The sequence below is a fragment of the Thunnus albacares genome, chromosome 1 (assembly GCF_914725855.1).
Source record: "Thunnus albacares chromosome 1, fThuAlb1.1, whole genome shotgun sequence".
Classification (NCBI taxonomy): Eukaryota; Metazoa; Chordata; class Actinopteri; order Scombriformes; family Scombridae; genus Thunnus; species Thunnus albacares.
Genome location: NC_058106.1, coordinates 26493781 through 26507957, shown reverse-complemented (window position 1 = coordinate 26507957; position 14177 = coordinate 26493781). Strand labels below are relative to the sequence as shown.

Below are 14177 nucleotides of genomic sequence, written 5' to 3'. Positions count from 1 at the left end.
CAACAGTCTCAAGTGGGCAAAAATAACCCACTCTAAATTTGAGTAATGCACTGCCGACTGCGTATGATGCCAACAGTGTGTAATTAGACAATAATGAGAGGCCTTACATTATGCTCAATATCCAACTATGTGTTGACCTCAGCAGCAGGCTCTGCTCTAATAGACAGCAAATAGCCTGAGAGAGGGGCCATGGCTTTAAAGAATACCTTCCATCCACTGGACCCAGCTCATTTCCTGCCCACGGTTTGTAAGTGTACAGACAATGGCCAGGCCAGGGGAACACCATTAGAGGGGACAGCACTTTAAATGTGCCTGAACTGTGACAGTGACTGTTAGTGGCAGCCAGACTCTGAGTAAAAGACGGAATCCTGGAGTGAACTCTGCGCTAGTTTTTAATTAGTGCCCAAATAAAACAGGGAGCACAGGAAAAGAGGTTTAATGTGAGTTGGAATTAATTCTATAGTACACAGGTAAAAGAAATTAAACAGCAAGAAAGGAATTGTTTTGTCAAACAAGAGGAGCATGAAAGCGAATAAAGCACATGCGCGCACGCACACACACACACACACACACTGTTTAGAGAATGCTTGATCTAGCATGACGACTGAGCACAATGAGATGAAAAGAAAATAAACCATGAAGACAAGTGTGGAAGCGTCACATTTGTCTGGGTAGTGTTTTGCCCTCTCTCTCAGCCTTTATTTTACCTTTAAGGTGCTATGCATTTAAATGAAAGGCAGTGTGTTGCTGAAGTGCCCAGGTGTTTGTGTGCGTGCCTATGTGCGCACACGCACACACGTGTAACAGTATTTTTCGCAGGATCACAGTTGCAGTGCACAGTTTGAACATCACATTTTAACTGTTTGTATGATGTGAACGTCAGGCTCGCTTGATTTATCCAGATACTTGAGTGAGATAACAAAAAAATCTCATTTAAAATTAACCATAAATATTTTCCCTCTCTAAAAACAGTCTCTGCCATCTCCCAGGAAAAGAGCAAGGGCAAACCGAAACCAAACACTTAACAGACGAAAGAGAGGAGGAAAGGCAACAGTTACTTTGCTCCTCAGAGGTGAGAAAGCAAACAGCTGAAGAGGAGAAAAGTAAGCAAATGAAGAGTGAAATAAAAAGAGAGGAGGATGGGAAATAGGCAAAAGATGCAGCAGAACAGCAGGATGACAGGAAAATGTCCAGACATGTACCTCGATTAAGAAAAATAGGCAAGAACAGAAATAGCAAAAATACTCAGACGTGACATGCCTGCGGGATAGAATGTGTTATATCTGTTGTCAAGATTCCAACTCAGCTTGGATATACTTTACACAGTAAACACACCAGGAGCCATATGAATGTAAGTCACTGTTCCCTCTCATGGATGCATCTTACATAGATTTGGTGATTGTGGTCACATCTTCCAAAACACATCTAGTCTAATAGCCTACTGTTCTGCTTATTTTACTGTCAGACAATATTAGAAAAAGCACCTCCCATTATTATTTCAGAGAGTGGCCGAAATGTGCCAAGATTTTCAAAAATAAATGTCTGTATATTTTTTTTTTTAAGAAAGCCTGAATGTGAAGACACTTGGTTATATAAACCGTGTACCTAAACAGCTAAGACATCAAATCCAAAGTAACTTCAGATAGAATTTCAGATGTCAAGTTTCTCTGCAAAGTATGAGAATTCTAACATGTATTGAGAAGGAGTACATACATAAACAACACAGACTGCTGAAAAAGAACCTCTTTTGGTCCTTTATAGAAAATGCACATTCTGGTGGACCAGGGCTTCATAAGCAGTCACAAGCTCCACAGATACAACAAGCTCTCCGCAGAGACAGTAAGGCAGTTTTATGATCACCAAGGAAACCACTCCACTTTCCATATGGCAGGTTTCTTTTTTGGAAAGAAAGTAAAAACATAATGAACACAAAATACGCATACTAGTTATTGTTAAAGAAAATAGCTGCCCTGTAAAAATCTGCTCAGTAAAAATATTCAAACTGTTATCTTGTGGTTGTTGCTTTTTGTTGTTGGTTTGAATTGTATTCTAGATCAGCTGGCTCATTAAGCTTTCAACAGTTATTGTATTTGATCCAGCTGGATCTCAGGGTAAAAAGAGGCGACATCTCAAAAGCATGAAGCCAGCCTGCAAAGATGCAGAATAGAGAGGAAAAACAAAAACACCAACAAAAACCCAAACTAAAGCAAACTCACAGAGTTCGACAGCTACTAAGGCAACTTTTGCCAAATACAATATAAGCCCATGTATATTGCAACACAACTATATATTAATTTAATAAAATACACAATATAGCTTTTGTACACATAACAATTTGGCTCAAATGCACAGAAATTGCAGTAAAATCAATAAAAATATGTCAATTTTTTGATGTAAACACATCTAAATTGAATACATTTACACATATAATGATATTATGTATAGTGATAATGTGAAGGGACATTTTCTTGTTTATTCATATTTTTGGATATTTGTCTTCGAAACAATGGCAGTGTCCTTTGCAGTTCTTTGAGTTAATACCACACTCCTGACCTTAACTCGAGGACACGTTTTGCTGAGATTCCTCATTTCTTTTTTTTTCTGATAAAATGTATAAATATTTTGTTAATATTTGGACACTATACATGGATTCATACATATAGTCATCTATATAATCATATAGATATCATCTTTTCACAGTTGAGGAAAAATGTCCCTTTTTATACAACTTGTGATTGCCTTAAGGCTTAGTCACACACATGGTAATTCACTCTACACAAGGGACTGAAAGCTGATGATGTACATGTATAAGACAATTACACAGATGGCCAGTTGTGTATATGCATCAGTGTGTGTGTGTGTGTGTTTGCGTGTGTGTGGGGGCATCAGTGCATTTGAGTGTATCAGCGTGTGTATGCGCAAAGTGCAGCACACATGTGTAAAATTGGTGCGTGCGACTACACCAGTCAGCAACATGAATGTTTAAATAGAGGCGTGAGACAGACACAGCTTACACATGTGGCTACAAATGACAGGTGAAACATGGTTACACTGTTAATAATTCTCCTTCAGTGGAGCTTTTAGGCCCCTCTAACCCGAAGTCCATAACCAACCCCTGCAAACACACCCCTGATTAACAATCAATCTCTTCATGTTCAGATACAGGATCCATCACACGTTAAACACCTATATTAAAGTCAGAAAAGATAAGGTTGTTTTGTGTATTTCGGTCTTTCACTGTCCCAAATAGATTAGAATTTGTTTCTCTGTTTTCGCATCGATTGTCATGTCTGACCATAAATAGTCCTTTCTCCTTCAGTGTCTATGGCCATCACACATAACAGAAATCCACCTACACACACTTAGATATGTAGGATTTCACGAGAGACCATGAACAACACACTTATGAGCTGGTGGGCACTTAGATAAAAGCTTGCGAGGTGCCAGAGGCATAAGCCTCTGCAATTTGCTTAAGAATCCAAAACAAAAGAGTTTAGAAATTCAGCAGAATTCAGATGTTTGTTGCACAGTTCCTTTTTTCTTTGTAGGGATCTTAGCATCATAACTGGTGCCAAATGACTGACATAATAAATGTTCCCATTGTCCGTCCAGTGTCAGTACTTTTCAACAACAAATACAGTGAAAAGAGCTCCTATTATAAGAGCCATTTAACCTTTTGATTTGTTTTGGTGACAGTTTTGGCATGAGAGTTTTTGGAATAGCATCCTATTCCTCTCTCTACCTCCCTACATCTTTTTGTTGAAGTCCTTCATGTCACTTCCTGAGTGTGCCAGTGGCCTCACTTCCTCTGCAGTCCTGCAACAGTTTGTCGATGTCTCTCACCACCTGGTCAGCGTCCATTCCGTCACGGTTCGCGTCGGGCTCCACCTGCTCCAGGACACACTCCATTTCACCTGTTGTCTCTTGGCTGATCCTGGAGCGGGCCTCAGCGAGCACCTTGGCCACTGGGTCTGAGGGAGGCAAGGGTGGGTAGACCCCCTGGTCCCTGGTTTGTTTGGTTGGTGACAGGTACTGACCATCAGGAGGCCCGTAGTGGCCAGAGCAGGTGGCAGGAGGAGGCTTGCCTTCAGCCCCGTCAGCTGGGCTTTTGACTGAGGAGCAAGGAGACATGGTGGAGCAGCCCTTGGTTGGACTGCTAGATGCTGAGGGTACCTCTTGGAGCAGTGGGCTGAGGGCACGTTTCGCCTTCAAGTAGGGCTTGACGTTGGCAACCAGGATGGTGTGGTCACGCCGCTCTTTGCCAAATGTACAGAACGTCTTCTTGCCATTGGGGTTGACAGTCTCGTAGGTCTCTGTCTCAGGCACGGTTTCCATTCCTGCTGGCACGAACATATTGTTGCGGTAGTCGACACCCTCTGCCTGGTTTCCCCCAGCTGGGAACTGAGGCATCCAGCAGCGGTCAGAGTGACCCAGTACTCGGCACTCCTCTGTACAATTCACACAATCCTCATCTGCAGATAGAAAGAAAAGGAGGGGATGGATGGAGAAGAAAGGGATATTTATATGAGTAGTGTGCATAGAATAGAGTAAAACCACATCGTAAGACGGTAATATAATCACAGTGTTATTATGAAACTGAAGTTAAAAGTACACAGAGTTGGAGCCCAGTGTTAGGGAAGTAAAGCCAAGCCTAATTGAATTATGTAAAAAAAAAGGAAGAGCCAGCTAAGGATGTCCCATCCCAAAGACACATATAAATGCATGCACATGTGCACGCACACACACATACATACACACACCTTTCCAAGGGACTGGGGGACACCTGCTAGCATTTTCCAAAGCTCTGATCAAGGGGATGGCAGAGCATACAGAGGAGATGGGGAGGGAGCAAGAGAAAAACAACAACAGTTGAGGTTTGGCAAAGGCATAGTGCCGTTATCATAAATTCATGTCAGTGGGCTTTGAAGCCCTCCCTAGACAGAGAGGCTGTGCCAAATGGCTTGTGCTTCTTCCCTGTGTGTTTGTGCCTGTCTATTTGTGTGCTTGTTGTATTATGTGTATGTGTGTATTTGTGAGTGTGAGTGTGTATTCCCCTCTTTCATCTCTATTCAGAAGGATGCGCACTCTGGCTGATTATGGGAGTGTTCATGCCTGTGTCAAACGAATCCAGAACTTGGTTAAAAAAATAAATAAATAAGTAAAAAGAGGAGCACATTTTTTCTCCTCTTGGGCGTGAAGTGAAAAATAGAGGAGAAAACGGAGCATCTGTTGTCCCACAAATGGAATTTTTCCATTGGCCGGGTGGGATGAAAACAAGAGAAGACACACAAAAAGACAGGATCCTAACAGTTGAGACTATATGAATGAAATTGGTACTGGGAGTTGCTTGTTTCTCATCCTCCCACCCATACCAGACTGTAATATACTATAAGTGGTCATTTACAACAAACTGTGATAAACTGACTTTAAAAAGCAGTGACTGTTATTTCTGGCACTTTTTGGGGGGCATTTGTTGTATCTGTTATTTAGATGGACTAAAATAGATTAGTTGCATAATCTACTTTAGATTAGTACTACTCAACACATCTCAGTGTGCTGTCTTTAAAAGGCTACAAGGCACAGGTTAGACAAATTGACGAACGCAACAACACACCAGCATTTAATAGTGCTCTCCAGTAAAAATCCAAAGGTTGCTTGCACAGGCTCCTAAACAAATGCGGCAGCTCAGGCAAATCAAATTTGCATGTTGGTTTTGAGATATGTGATGCGTCTCTGCCTGTTTGTGGAGCCAAACGCTCAAGACAAGCACAACATTTCTAATTTCTTAAAGCGACGCAACACTTACAGAAACAGAACTGAGGCAGCCTTATTTGTTGAGAGGAATTAGGCAAGCTTTCATAGGAGCTTCATTTCTGCATTATTGGTGTTTTTATTGTTAATGGCACAAGTGGCAGACAGCAATACATGAACTAAAAGTTAGTCATAGAGTTAGCAATGTCACATTTTTATAATTAACAGTTAACAGCTTGTTGTCACCTCCCCTCTCCCCCTCCCCCCTCCTCTCTTGAATGTAAATGGTCAAAACCACATTTTAAATCAGATTAATTTATCTTCCTGCAACAAGTGTGGTTCAAAAAAATTAAAGTCAGTAGGTGACATCACACAGGAAGTGAATACAGGATGCTCTCAAAGAGGTTATTTTAAAGACAACATTTAAAGGATATAGATTGAGGCTACTCAGAACTTTACATCATTTCCACTATTATTCTCCACCGAACGTGAGAAGACAACAACATTACCGTTAGGGGCTGTAAAGCCACCCCATCAATTCCATAATGCAATGCATGGACCTTTACAGCATGTCGAGAGTGCTGCTTTAAAGACCACAAACTTGGGACTAATACAATCTTTTGTTGATGCGAATGAGCAGGCAGAGTGGATATGCTTGAGTGCACTTGGCTAGGCTGTCTTTGCCGTGCTGCAGGTCAGCAGCCTAGATTCCTGAGAGACTGCCCTCCTAAGCTGTAGAGATGAGCTTAACACTTCACAAATGTTTGAAGAGGCCAAACAGCGCTGGCAAAGAGAGCCTGACATTTCCCATGTCGCGGCAGTCATCTGAAGAGGAAATAAGGTGAGCTGGAAAGTGGAGGCCTGACCAGTTTCAGATGGACTACATTTAAATGGTGTGGGGGTGAGCGAATGCATCTGCACATGCTGAGGAGCATTTGTGTGTGTTTGTGCGAGAATGATTTGAGTAAGAGGATATAAACAACATGTCAAAGCACAAAGATCGATGATTTGGTCCAACCAGAACACCCTATAATCCATCACCAAGCCACAAAATACCCTACATGTATCCAAGCTTAACAGCAAGACAACCACTGACTTTCACACACCCAGCTCACATGCATTCAAGACACACACAATTAACTTAGCCCCTACAATGTCTTCATGCTCTCAGAGGTGATTGTCCATTCACTGTGTGCATATTAAAGCATAAATAATCCATGCAGACATATTTCCCTCTATTTAGTTGGAGGAAACCTCTGATAGATTATTCATGTCTCAGCTGCACGTTCAACCTTGAGGCGTTCTCCTCATATCTATGGCTAACAATATGACATATGAGAGCAGGGGTGACATTCATCCCCCCCACTCTCTCTCTCTCTCTCTCTCTCTCTCTCTCTCTCTCTCCACCATGGCTCCAACAACTCTCTGGAATGGGCAATAGAAGCCTTCACCAAGGACACATTTGCCTGTGATGATTTGGCTACCAGGGGCTCGCTCTGTCACTCCCACTCTCCAGTTTCTCTCTTTGCACTGTCTATGTTCCAAGATAAATTACGCTGATAGATACACTGATTCATGCAATATGTTGTCACAATTCAATCAATCAGTCAATGATTTGGTATGGTACAATGATTAAATGCACTAATAACTTGCAAATGTTTTTGAATATACAGTAAATCACTAAGAAAAACTGCCATATTAGGGGGGTGGTGGGTTACTACCTTTAATATATCTCCATCACTTTTGACCTGATTGTGCTGTCCACTCCCTTGTCCTTAATCTATCATGGGACTATTTTTTTTTCCTATTTGCAACATGACTGCTTTCCTTTTTTTAGATGAAATTCAAAGTATCTGTTCTAAAAGTCAAAACCTCAAGATATCAATCTATGTTTACAACAGGCAGACAGCATTTTTTATCTTTCAGTGTGCGCTCTTTTATCAAGTTTCTAATCCTGGGCACTGACATTCTATAGCTTAAGATACTTTTGTCCGTAAATCTCATCTTACATAAAAGCTTTTAAAGGAACAGTACATCTTATAACCACATAGGCCCTGAACCAAATAGGAACGACTAGAAAGGGAGGGGCCAATCCACTGATATGCAGCAAGGATTTTTGATTGCTCTGTATCAAACGTGTCCAAAACTTCTTAGACATCAGAAGAGGAGAGGAGAGGCAAGATTCAGCTTCATTTACAAAGAAAGAGTCACTGAGACACTGATCAAATGGCCTGGTCAGAGGCTGGCGCAGTTGATATTTGTATCTTTGCAGCCCTATTGTAGACACTTGACCTGAATCCCTGATTGAAATCAGTTATTTATTACACCTCTATTGCTAACAAAAAAGTTTAATTAACTCCGCACACTCCATTGTACTTGTGGATGTTTTTTTTAACGGCAAGCCAGTGCTATCTTACTACTTCTGGCAGGGTTAATTGCCTTGCTTTAGGGCAGAATAGTAAGACTGGGTAACAATGAGTTAGATAGGATAGCTATGTGGGTGCCAGTTATCTTTACTGCTAAAAGCACATGAAACAGTTATAAAAGTAGCAAAGCTGCTCTAAGAAATCTTTGAGCAATAGCAAAAGGACACACAGTGTCAAAGAAACCTTTACCAATTCAGAAAGACCGTTAACTCAGCAACATTGCATACAGGGGGAAGGTAAATGATCCTGGTTCACTGAGTTGTTTGTCAGCATCAGATATTGCCATGCCTCGTAACAGCACCTGGGATGAGATAGGCTAGTGAAAGCGAATAGATAGAGGAAAGAAGGATTTGTTAATTACTTTCTGAATAAATGAGGTGCCTTATCTAAAAAGTAAAAATCAGTTCAAGTTTTTGCATTGTAAATTAAGAAGAATTTGAATGAAGAATTTGAGTGAAGAATTAAATTAAAAAGTGAATAAATCACCTAAAACATACAGTGTAATGACTTACCAATGTATTTAAAAAACAACAATGGACAACAAAACAGAGGCCTACATCTACTGTGCTTAGAAATTGCATACATGTGCGTGTATGAATTAGTTTATACCTATACCACACAATATCTACTATCAAAGGTCCACTTGATATGATTCACAACCCAGTGTCCACTGTAAAATGTCAAAATGGAATGAGGTTGATATTAAATAATTTCAATAACCTAAAGGGGTCAGAGCTATATGTTGGAGGAAAGAAAAACCCCAAAAACCCAGTGGACTACTAAATTGTGTGTTCTGCTGCTATTTAGTAATGTAGTAGTAATGTAATCATATATAAACAGCCACATTTTATAACCATAATGAATGTATCAGTGTCACAAAAACCTCAGTGTTGCAGCAACAGTGAAGGTACTTCTTCTACTCAGCATTAAAACATCTCGCATCTCTCTTCAATTATAAAAAATGCCCCTCTCTTAAAAAAGTCTTTTATGAAATTAACACTTAATTAACAAGGGCCACAGGCCATGCAAAACACAAATTAGTGGGCAAGAAGGCACAGGGCTCTCCCTCAACTCACACTAACAGAAAATAACCAGTCACCATCCCTAGAATCCAGAGATGTTTTTTGTCCTCTCCTCGATTTAATTTTTCAAACTTTCAGAGTGGAAGCTCTCTCGGTACAGTGCGTGAAGGATGTGCACCTAAACCTGTGAGTGTAAAAGTGTGTCTGTGTATCAGTGTGTGTCATAAAGCATGGTGTGATTTCCCTAAACACCCTTTTCTCCCTCCAGACGCCTGCCCCCCTGGCCCTACATGCCCATCCCTCCTCGCTTTATTACCCAGCCCTGTGATTAATGTCCCTCTGTCACACACTGTGGTTCCTGTGGACAGAGGGGGGGAAACTAGAGAGAGCTGTACACACAGGCTATTGCTAGCAAAGCAGCAGCAGCAAAGTGAAAACAGGACAAACAGATAGGAAACTTAAACATGCACTAAGTTAAAAAATAATGTGCCGGAAATTAAAAAGCGAAGATCAAATAACAATTTAGCATCCAACACTGTGATGGTGAATTATTTTACCATCATATACACCTGGGTGGTCATTAGACAGCTCTATGAGCTACTAAAGTAGCCAATGAGAATGGAGAATGATCCGAGATAATGTGTGTGTTGAGTTGTGTTGTGGTGAAAATCCCCCAACCCACCCGAGGTGGACAGGAGGACTGGCAGCTGACGAATTGCGCAGAGCATCTGTGACAGACCACGACTGCACCTGTTCACCTGAGGGAGCTCACAGTATGTGTTTATGTGTGTGTGTGTGTGTGTGTGTGTGTGTGTGTGTGTGCATGTGTGTTATTGTGTTTTTAATCTCCTCGCCTACTGCTACCTAGCCCAGCTGATTCATGCAGCCCCCTCGTCGTGTTCCCAGCCAATCAGGGTGACTAAATATTTGAACTGCACAGATGACAGAGTCTCAACTCTGACTGAGCCTAATGTTCAGTAAATATGTTATGACGTCTCAGGTCGCCAGTCTACCAAATAGCAGCAGTCAAAGAGAATTTAAAAATTTGGGTCTCAGTGCACAGGTTGCTTCGAAATTTTCAGTTTTTGTTCCCTAATAAATCAGTTTACAAGGTAGACTACAGGGCCAATTAGTCCTGGGGCTTTAAAACAGTCATTGAATATTGTATTCACTAGAATTTGTGAACATCTACTCCCAGTTTTATAAAATAACTACTGTAGTATTATGAACATTATGCTGTGACTTTAGTTTTATCATGACACAGACCTAAAGAAATCACAATATTTATCATCATTATTGTCACTGTCATCGTTATTGTGATGAAAATGAGAACATTAATCAAGTGTATTACTGCATCTGATACTGTTATGATTCTAAAACAGAGCGGTGCGGGGAAAGCAGATTTTTATTTATAGTTAGGTCTGTTTTGTCAACATTTTGAGGTTTCAATACAGTGGTATTTCCATGGAACTGCTGTTTTAGTGCATCCATCACAGTTTGCTTAGGGACCAGCATTTCATAGTAGCTTGCTTCTCTGCTTGAAACCTATTAACAAAAGTAAATGGTGCCCATGATTTGAATTAATATGTAAATGTGGTGTAAATTGCAGTTTTAAATACAGTCCATATTTTTTTTTCTAGTGAGGCTCTCATTATTTAAAGAATATATGACATCCCAGGCACCAGAACCCACAATCAATTTAATGTATCTAAATAATGTAGCTGTATCCAAATCAAAAGAATTTTATGATATAATATGATAAATTGTTGGTTAACAGCATACAATTACTATTTCAAAGTTCTACTGAGTGTGGCCGTGTGTTGAGGGAATAGGCTAGATCTGGATTGTTTTGTGCTGTGGGTGGCTTAGCACATAGTGAAGGATACTTCTCTCCAGTGTAATAGCTTTTATCACAGTGGGAGGCAAGAGAATACCGATGCATAGCAGGAAATGCTTGGCAGCAACGGTGGGGGTGCCCAGTGGCTGGCGTTGCCGAGACCGAATGAAGGACATATATCTCAGGATCAAACACGTCCTCTCTTCAGGCGTTCCCTCACAAACTGCAGGCCCCTCCGTCAGCTAATGCCTGGCTAAGTTGTTCAAAGAACACCCTGAGGAGAGAGTATTTATGCATGGGAGAAAGAGGGATAAAAACCCAAGAGGAGGAGGAAGAGGAGCATAAGCTCATATTCAAACAAAAACAAACACACAAAGCCTAATCAATGATGAGCAAGCAGGGCTGTGTGCTGTGGGTGGTGATAAAGGTCTGTGGGTTGTAGAGATGAGGGGCATCTAGACAGGCAGGTTGATGTTCTCAAACAGCACTTTCCCTTTAACACAAACCAGCAATGAGGGCCCTGAAATGCACAATGTGGTCCTTGTAAATAAAAATTTGTTTGCAGGTGACCTACCTGGTTATATAAAGGCTGCTGCATGTGTGTACCCGTGTGTGTGTGTGTGTGTGAGTGTAGGCATTTGTGTTTGCCCTTTTGTATCTGAGTAGAGCAGAATGGAATGTGCGCTTAGCTCTGCCAGTGTCAGTGTGTCTGCAACTTGAGGGTATATTGATTGTTTTTTAATGAACCTCATTTAAAGACACTCCATTAAAATATGAATTGGATTTCCTTGCATTTTGTATGTTTTCACTGCATGCTTTTGACGTGTTATTCACAGCTGAGCCATGTGCTGCCTGCTATAATCTCAATTATCAAAGGTTTCAGCCAGCTTTAATTGTTCATGAAGGTTGGCCTTGAGACAACTGTGTGAAAAAGGGGGTGGGGGTGTTGGGAAGTGGAAAGATCTCAGCATTTCTCTGTTATCTGTCGACAATCAGACCTCAGACCAGAAAAAAAAAACAACAAACAGGTTCAACAGTAATGAACGGCCATGGGAAACCATCCAAGGCTAAAAGGCGCTGAGTACAGGCAAACTTTATCTGTGACGTGTGACAACTCTGCTCAGAAAATTCCCAACCTATTGAGTAACCTATTGAGGAATGTGTTCTTCATTCAGGTGCTTTTCTTGCCAGAGACAGACCAGCAGAGAGGAAGAAAACTAAGACAATGAATAAACTATTTTTGTGTATTTTTTCCCCCTGTTGCACATACAGTAGCTCAGAGCATTCAGTGTTCACAGTAGTCAGAGGCACTCAATAAATATTGCAAGGTCAGTCAAGAATGATCTTTGCTTTAGCCAATCAAAAAATCTGAGGCTTTTTTTCCAGCTTGTGACTTAAGACCTTGTAAAATTCACATTTCCTCTGGCTATAGCTCACTCTTCAACTCCTCTTTCTCTCACTCCTTAAGTGTTCTAATGGTGGAGCAATTGCAGCAGAACAGCCACAGGCAGGCTATTAGATATAGATGTCATTCCTGCTGTCATCAAGCTATTTATATCAAACATTAATATGAAAAAGCTATAACCTAGCCTGAAAAAATATCAATAGTTTTACAATACATTGAAATAATCAATGCACATTTGGACAATTGTCTGAAGGTATGTACACCAATCAGCTACAACAATACACTCATACCATGTATTTTGTTGTAAGCATAACTAAACCTGCATGTTTAATAAATAACATTTAGATTCCACACTAAAAAATGAGAACATCATGCATTTACCCAGCAGGTGCAGCAAGTGAACACACCGACGTAAACACATGCACTCACATAAAATCTCTTCATATAAAATAAGACATGATATACTAATGAGACTGTGTTTTCTATGTACTGGTGATGTGAACAGTGTCTTATGTCTAAATACCACACATAAAATGGTAGTGGAGTCGTTGTCTGAGACTGACATGTTAGCAAGAAGGAACAAAGACAGCTAGAAAGCCACAGGTCAATAGTATCTTGCTACCTTTACCTGGAGAGAGACATGGAGGGTGGCACAAAGGGTGGCAAGGAGACAAGAAGGGGACTTATTAGAAGATGAGGCGAGAAGCGTGGTGAATCAGTGGCTAATCCTCCGTTTCCTCTAAGCCTGTGTAATTAGGACATGGGGGATTGCACCGTGACAGGGGATGCTTCTGGACCGCCTCGCTCTTTTTTCCTCTCTTTTGTTTATTTCTTCCCTCTTTAGCCTGGGTTTACAGCAGTTTGTCATCTAAATATAGCAAGCTTGTGTGTGTCTTGTTTTTATTTTGTGTGCATCTCAGCATGCTCACTCATAAGTAACATAAACAGACACAGCATGCCTTCACCATGTTTTATTTCGACTCACTACTACTGTACTTACTGTTTGCAGACGTGACGGGGAGTGCACTTTTTTTTGCTGCTTTGGTCACTGCATGACACCCTTAGAATGTATTTGGGCATATTTGTGGGAATCAAGTGGACTGTTTCAGCCAAACAAAACTCCCTTTGCCACACACACACATACCAAAATCACCAACCAAACAAACAAACACGCCGTGATCGAAGGGTGTTTATAACCAGAGAGCCTTAGGAGAGAGAGCGCAGTATGGCCCAGGCACAAGACCAGAGACCAGAGAGGCTGATCAGCATCCTTCTGCCTGTTAATAGCCTTAATCTACTTCCTTCCCCCAGTAGATGGAAAGGGAAAGTTGCCTTGGCCCATTTAGAGAGATAGTGAGCGCAAGAATAAAGTGAGAATCAGAGAGAGAGAGAGAGAAAAGGGAGAGCAAGGAATAAAAAAAAATTAAGCCACGAGAATCTATGACTCACTAGCTCATTACAGAAATCCTGTTTCTATCCAAGGAGAAAACAGGTTTAAAACACCCTATTAACGAAAGAATGAAGGGAAACCTTTTGTTGCTAATTCACAGAGGGTAGTCTTTTGAAGTGCCTCGCTCTGACAAATTTTTACATTTTAACCATACTATTTTATGATGTTATTTCCAACACTCTAGATTTGAGGGATCTCTTAAAAAGATTGGATTTAGTGCCTAAAACGAGGCGTCGTGGCCCTGTCCTGATATCTGGCCCAAAACAACAAGGATAAACACAATTGC

The 14177-nt window shown here is 40.9% G+C and overlaps 1 protein-coding gene across 4 annotated transcripts in view; it reads right to left on the bottom strand.

The window, feature by feature from the left end:
* Window positions 1-420: 420 nt before the first annotated feature.
* Window positions 421-14177, bottom strand: part of pcdh17 (protocadherin 17) — a 60732-nt gene continuing 46975 nt past the window's right edge. For all 4 annotated transcript variants that reach the window (XM_044352418.1, XM_044352426.1, XM_044352436.1 and 1 more), the window contains exon 5: window positions 421-4472. In XM_044352418.1, coding sequence (XP_044208353.1) covers window positions 3775-4472 — 698 coding nt within the window. In that variant the 3' untranslated portion in view covers window positions 421-3774. The remainder of the gene's footprint in view (window positions 4473-14177) is intronic.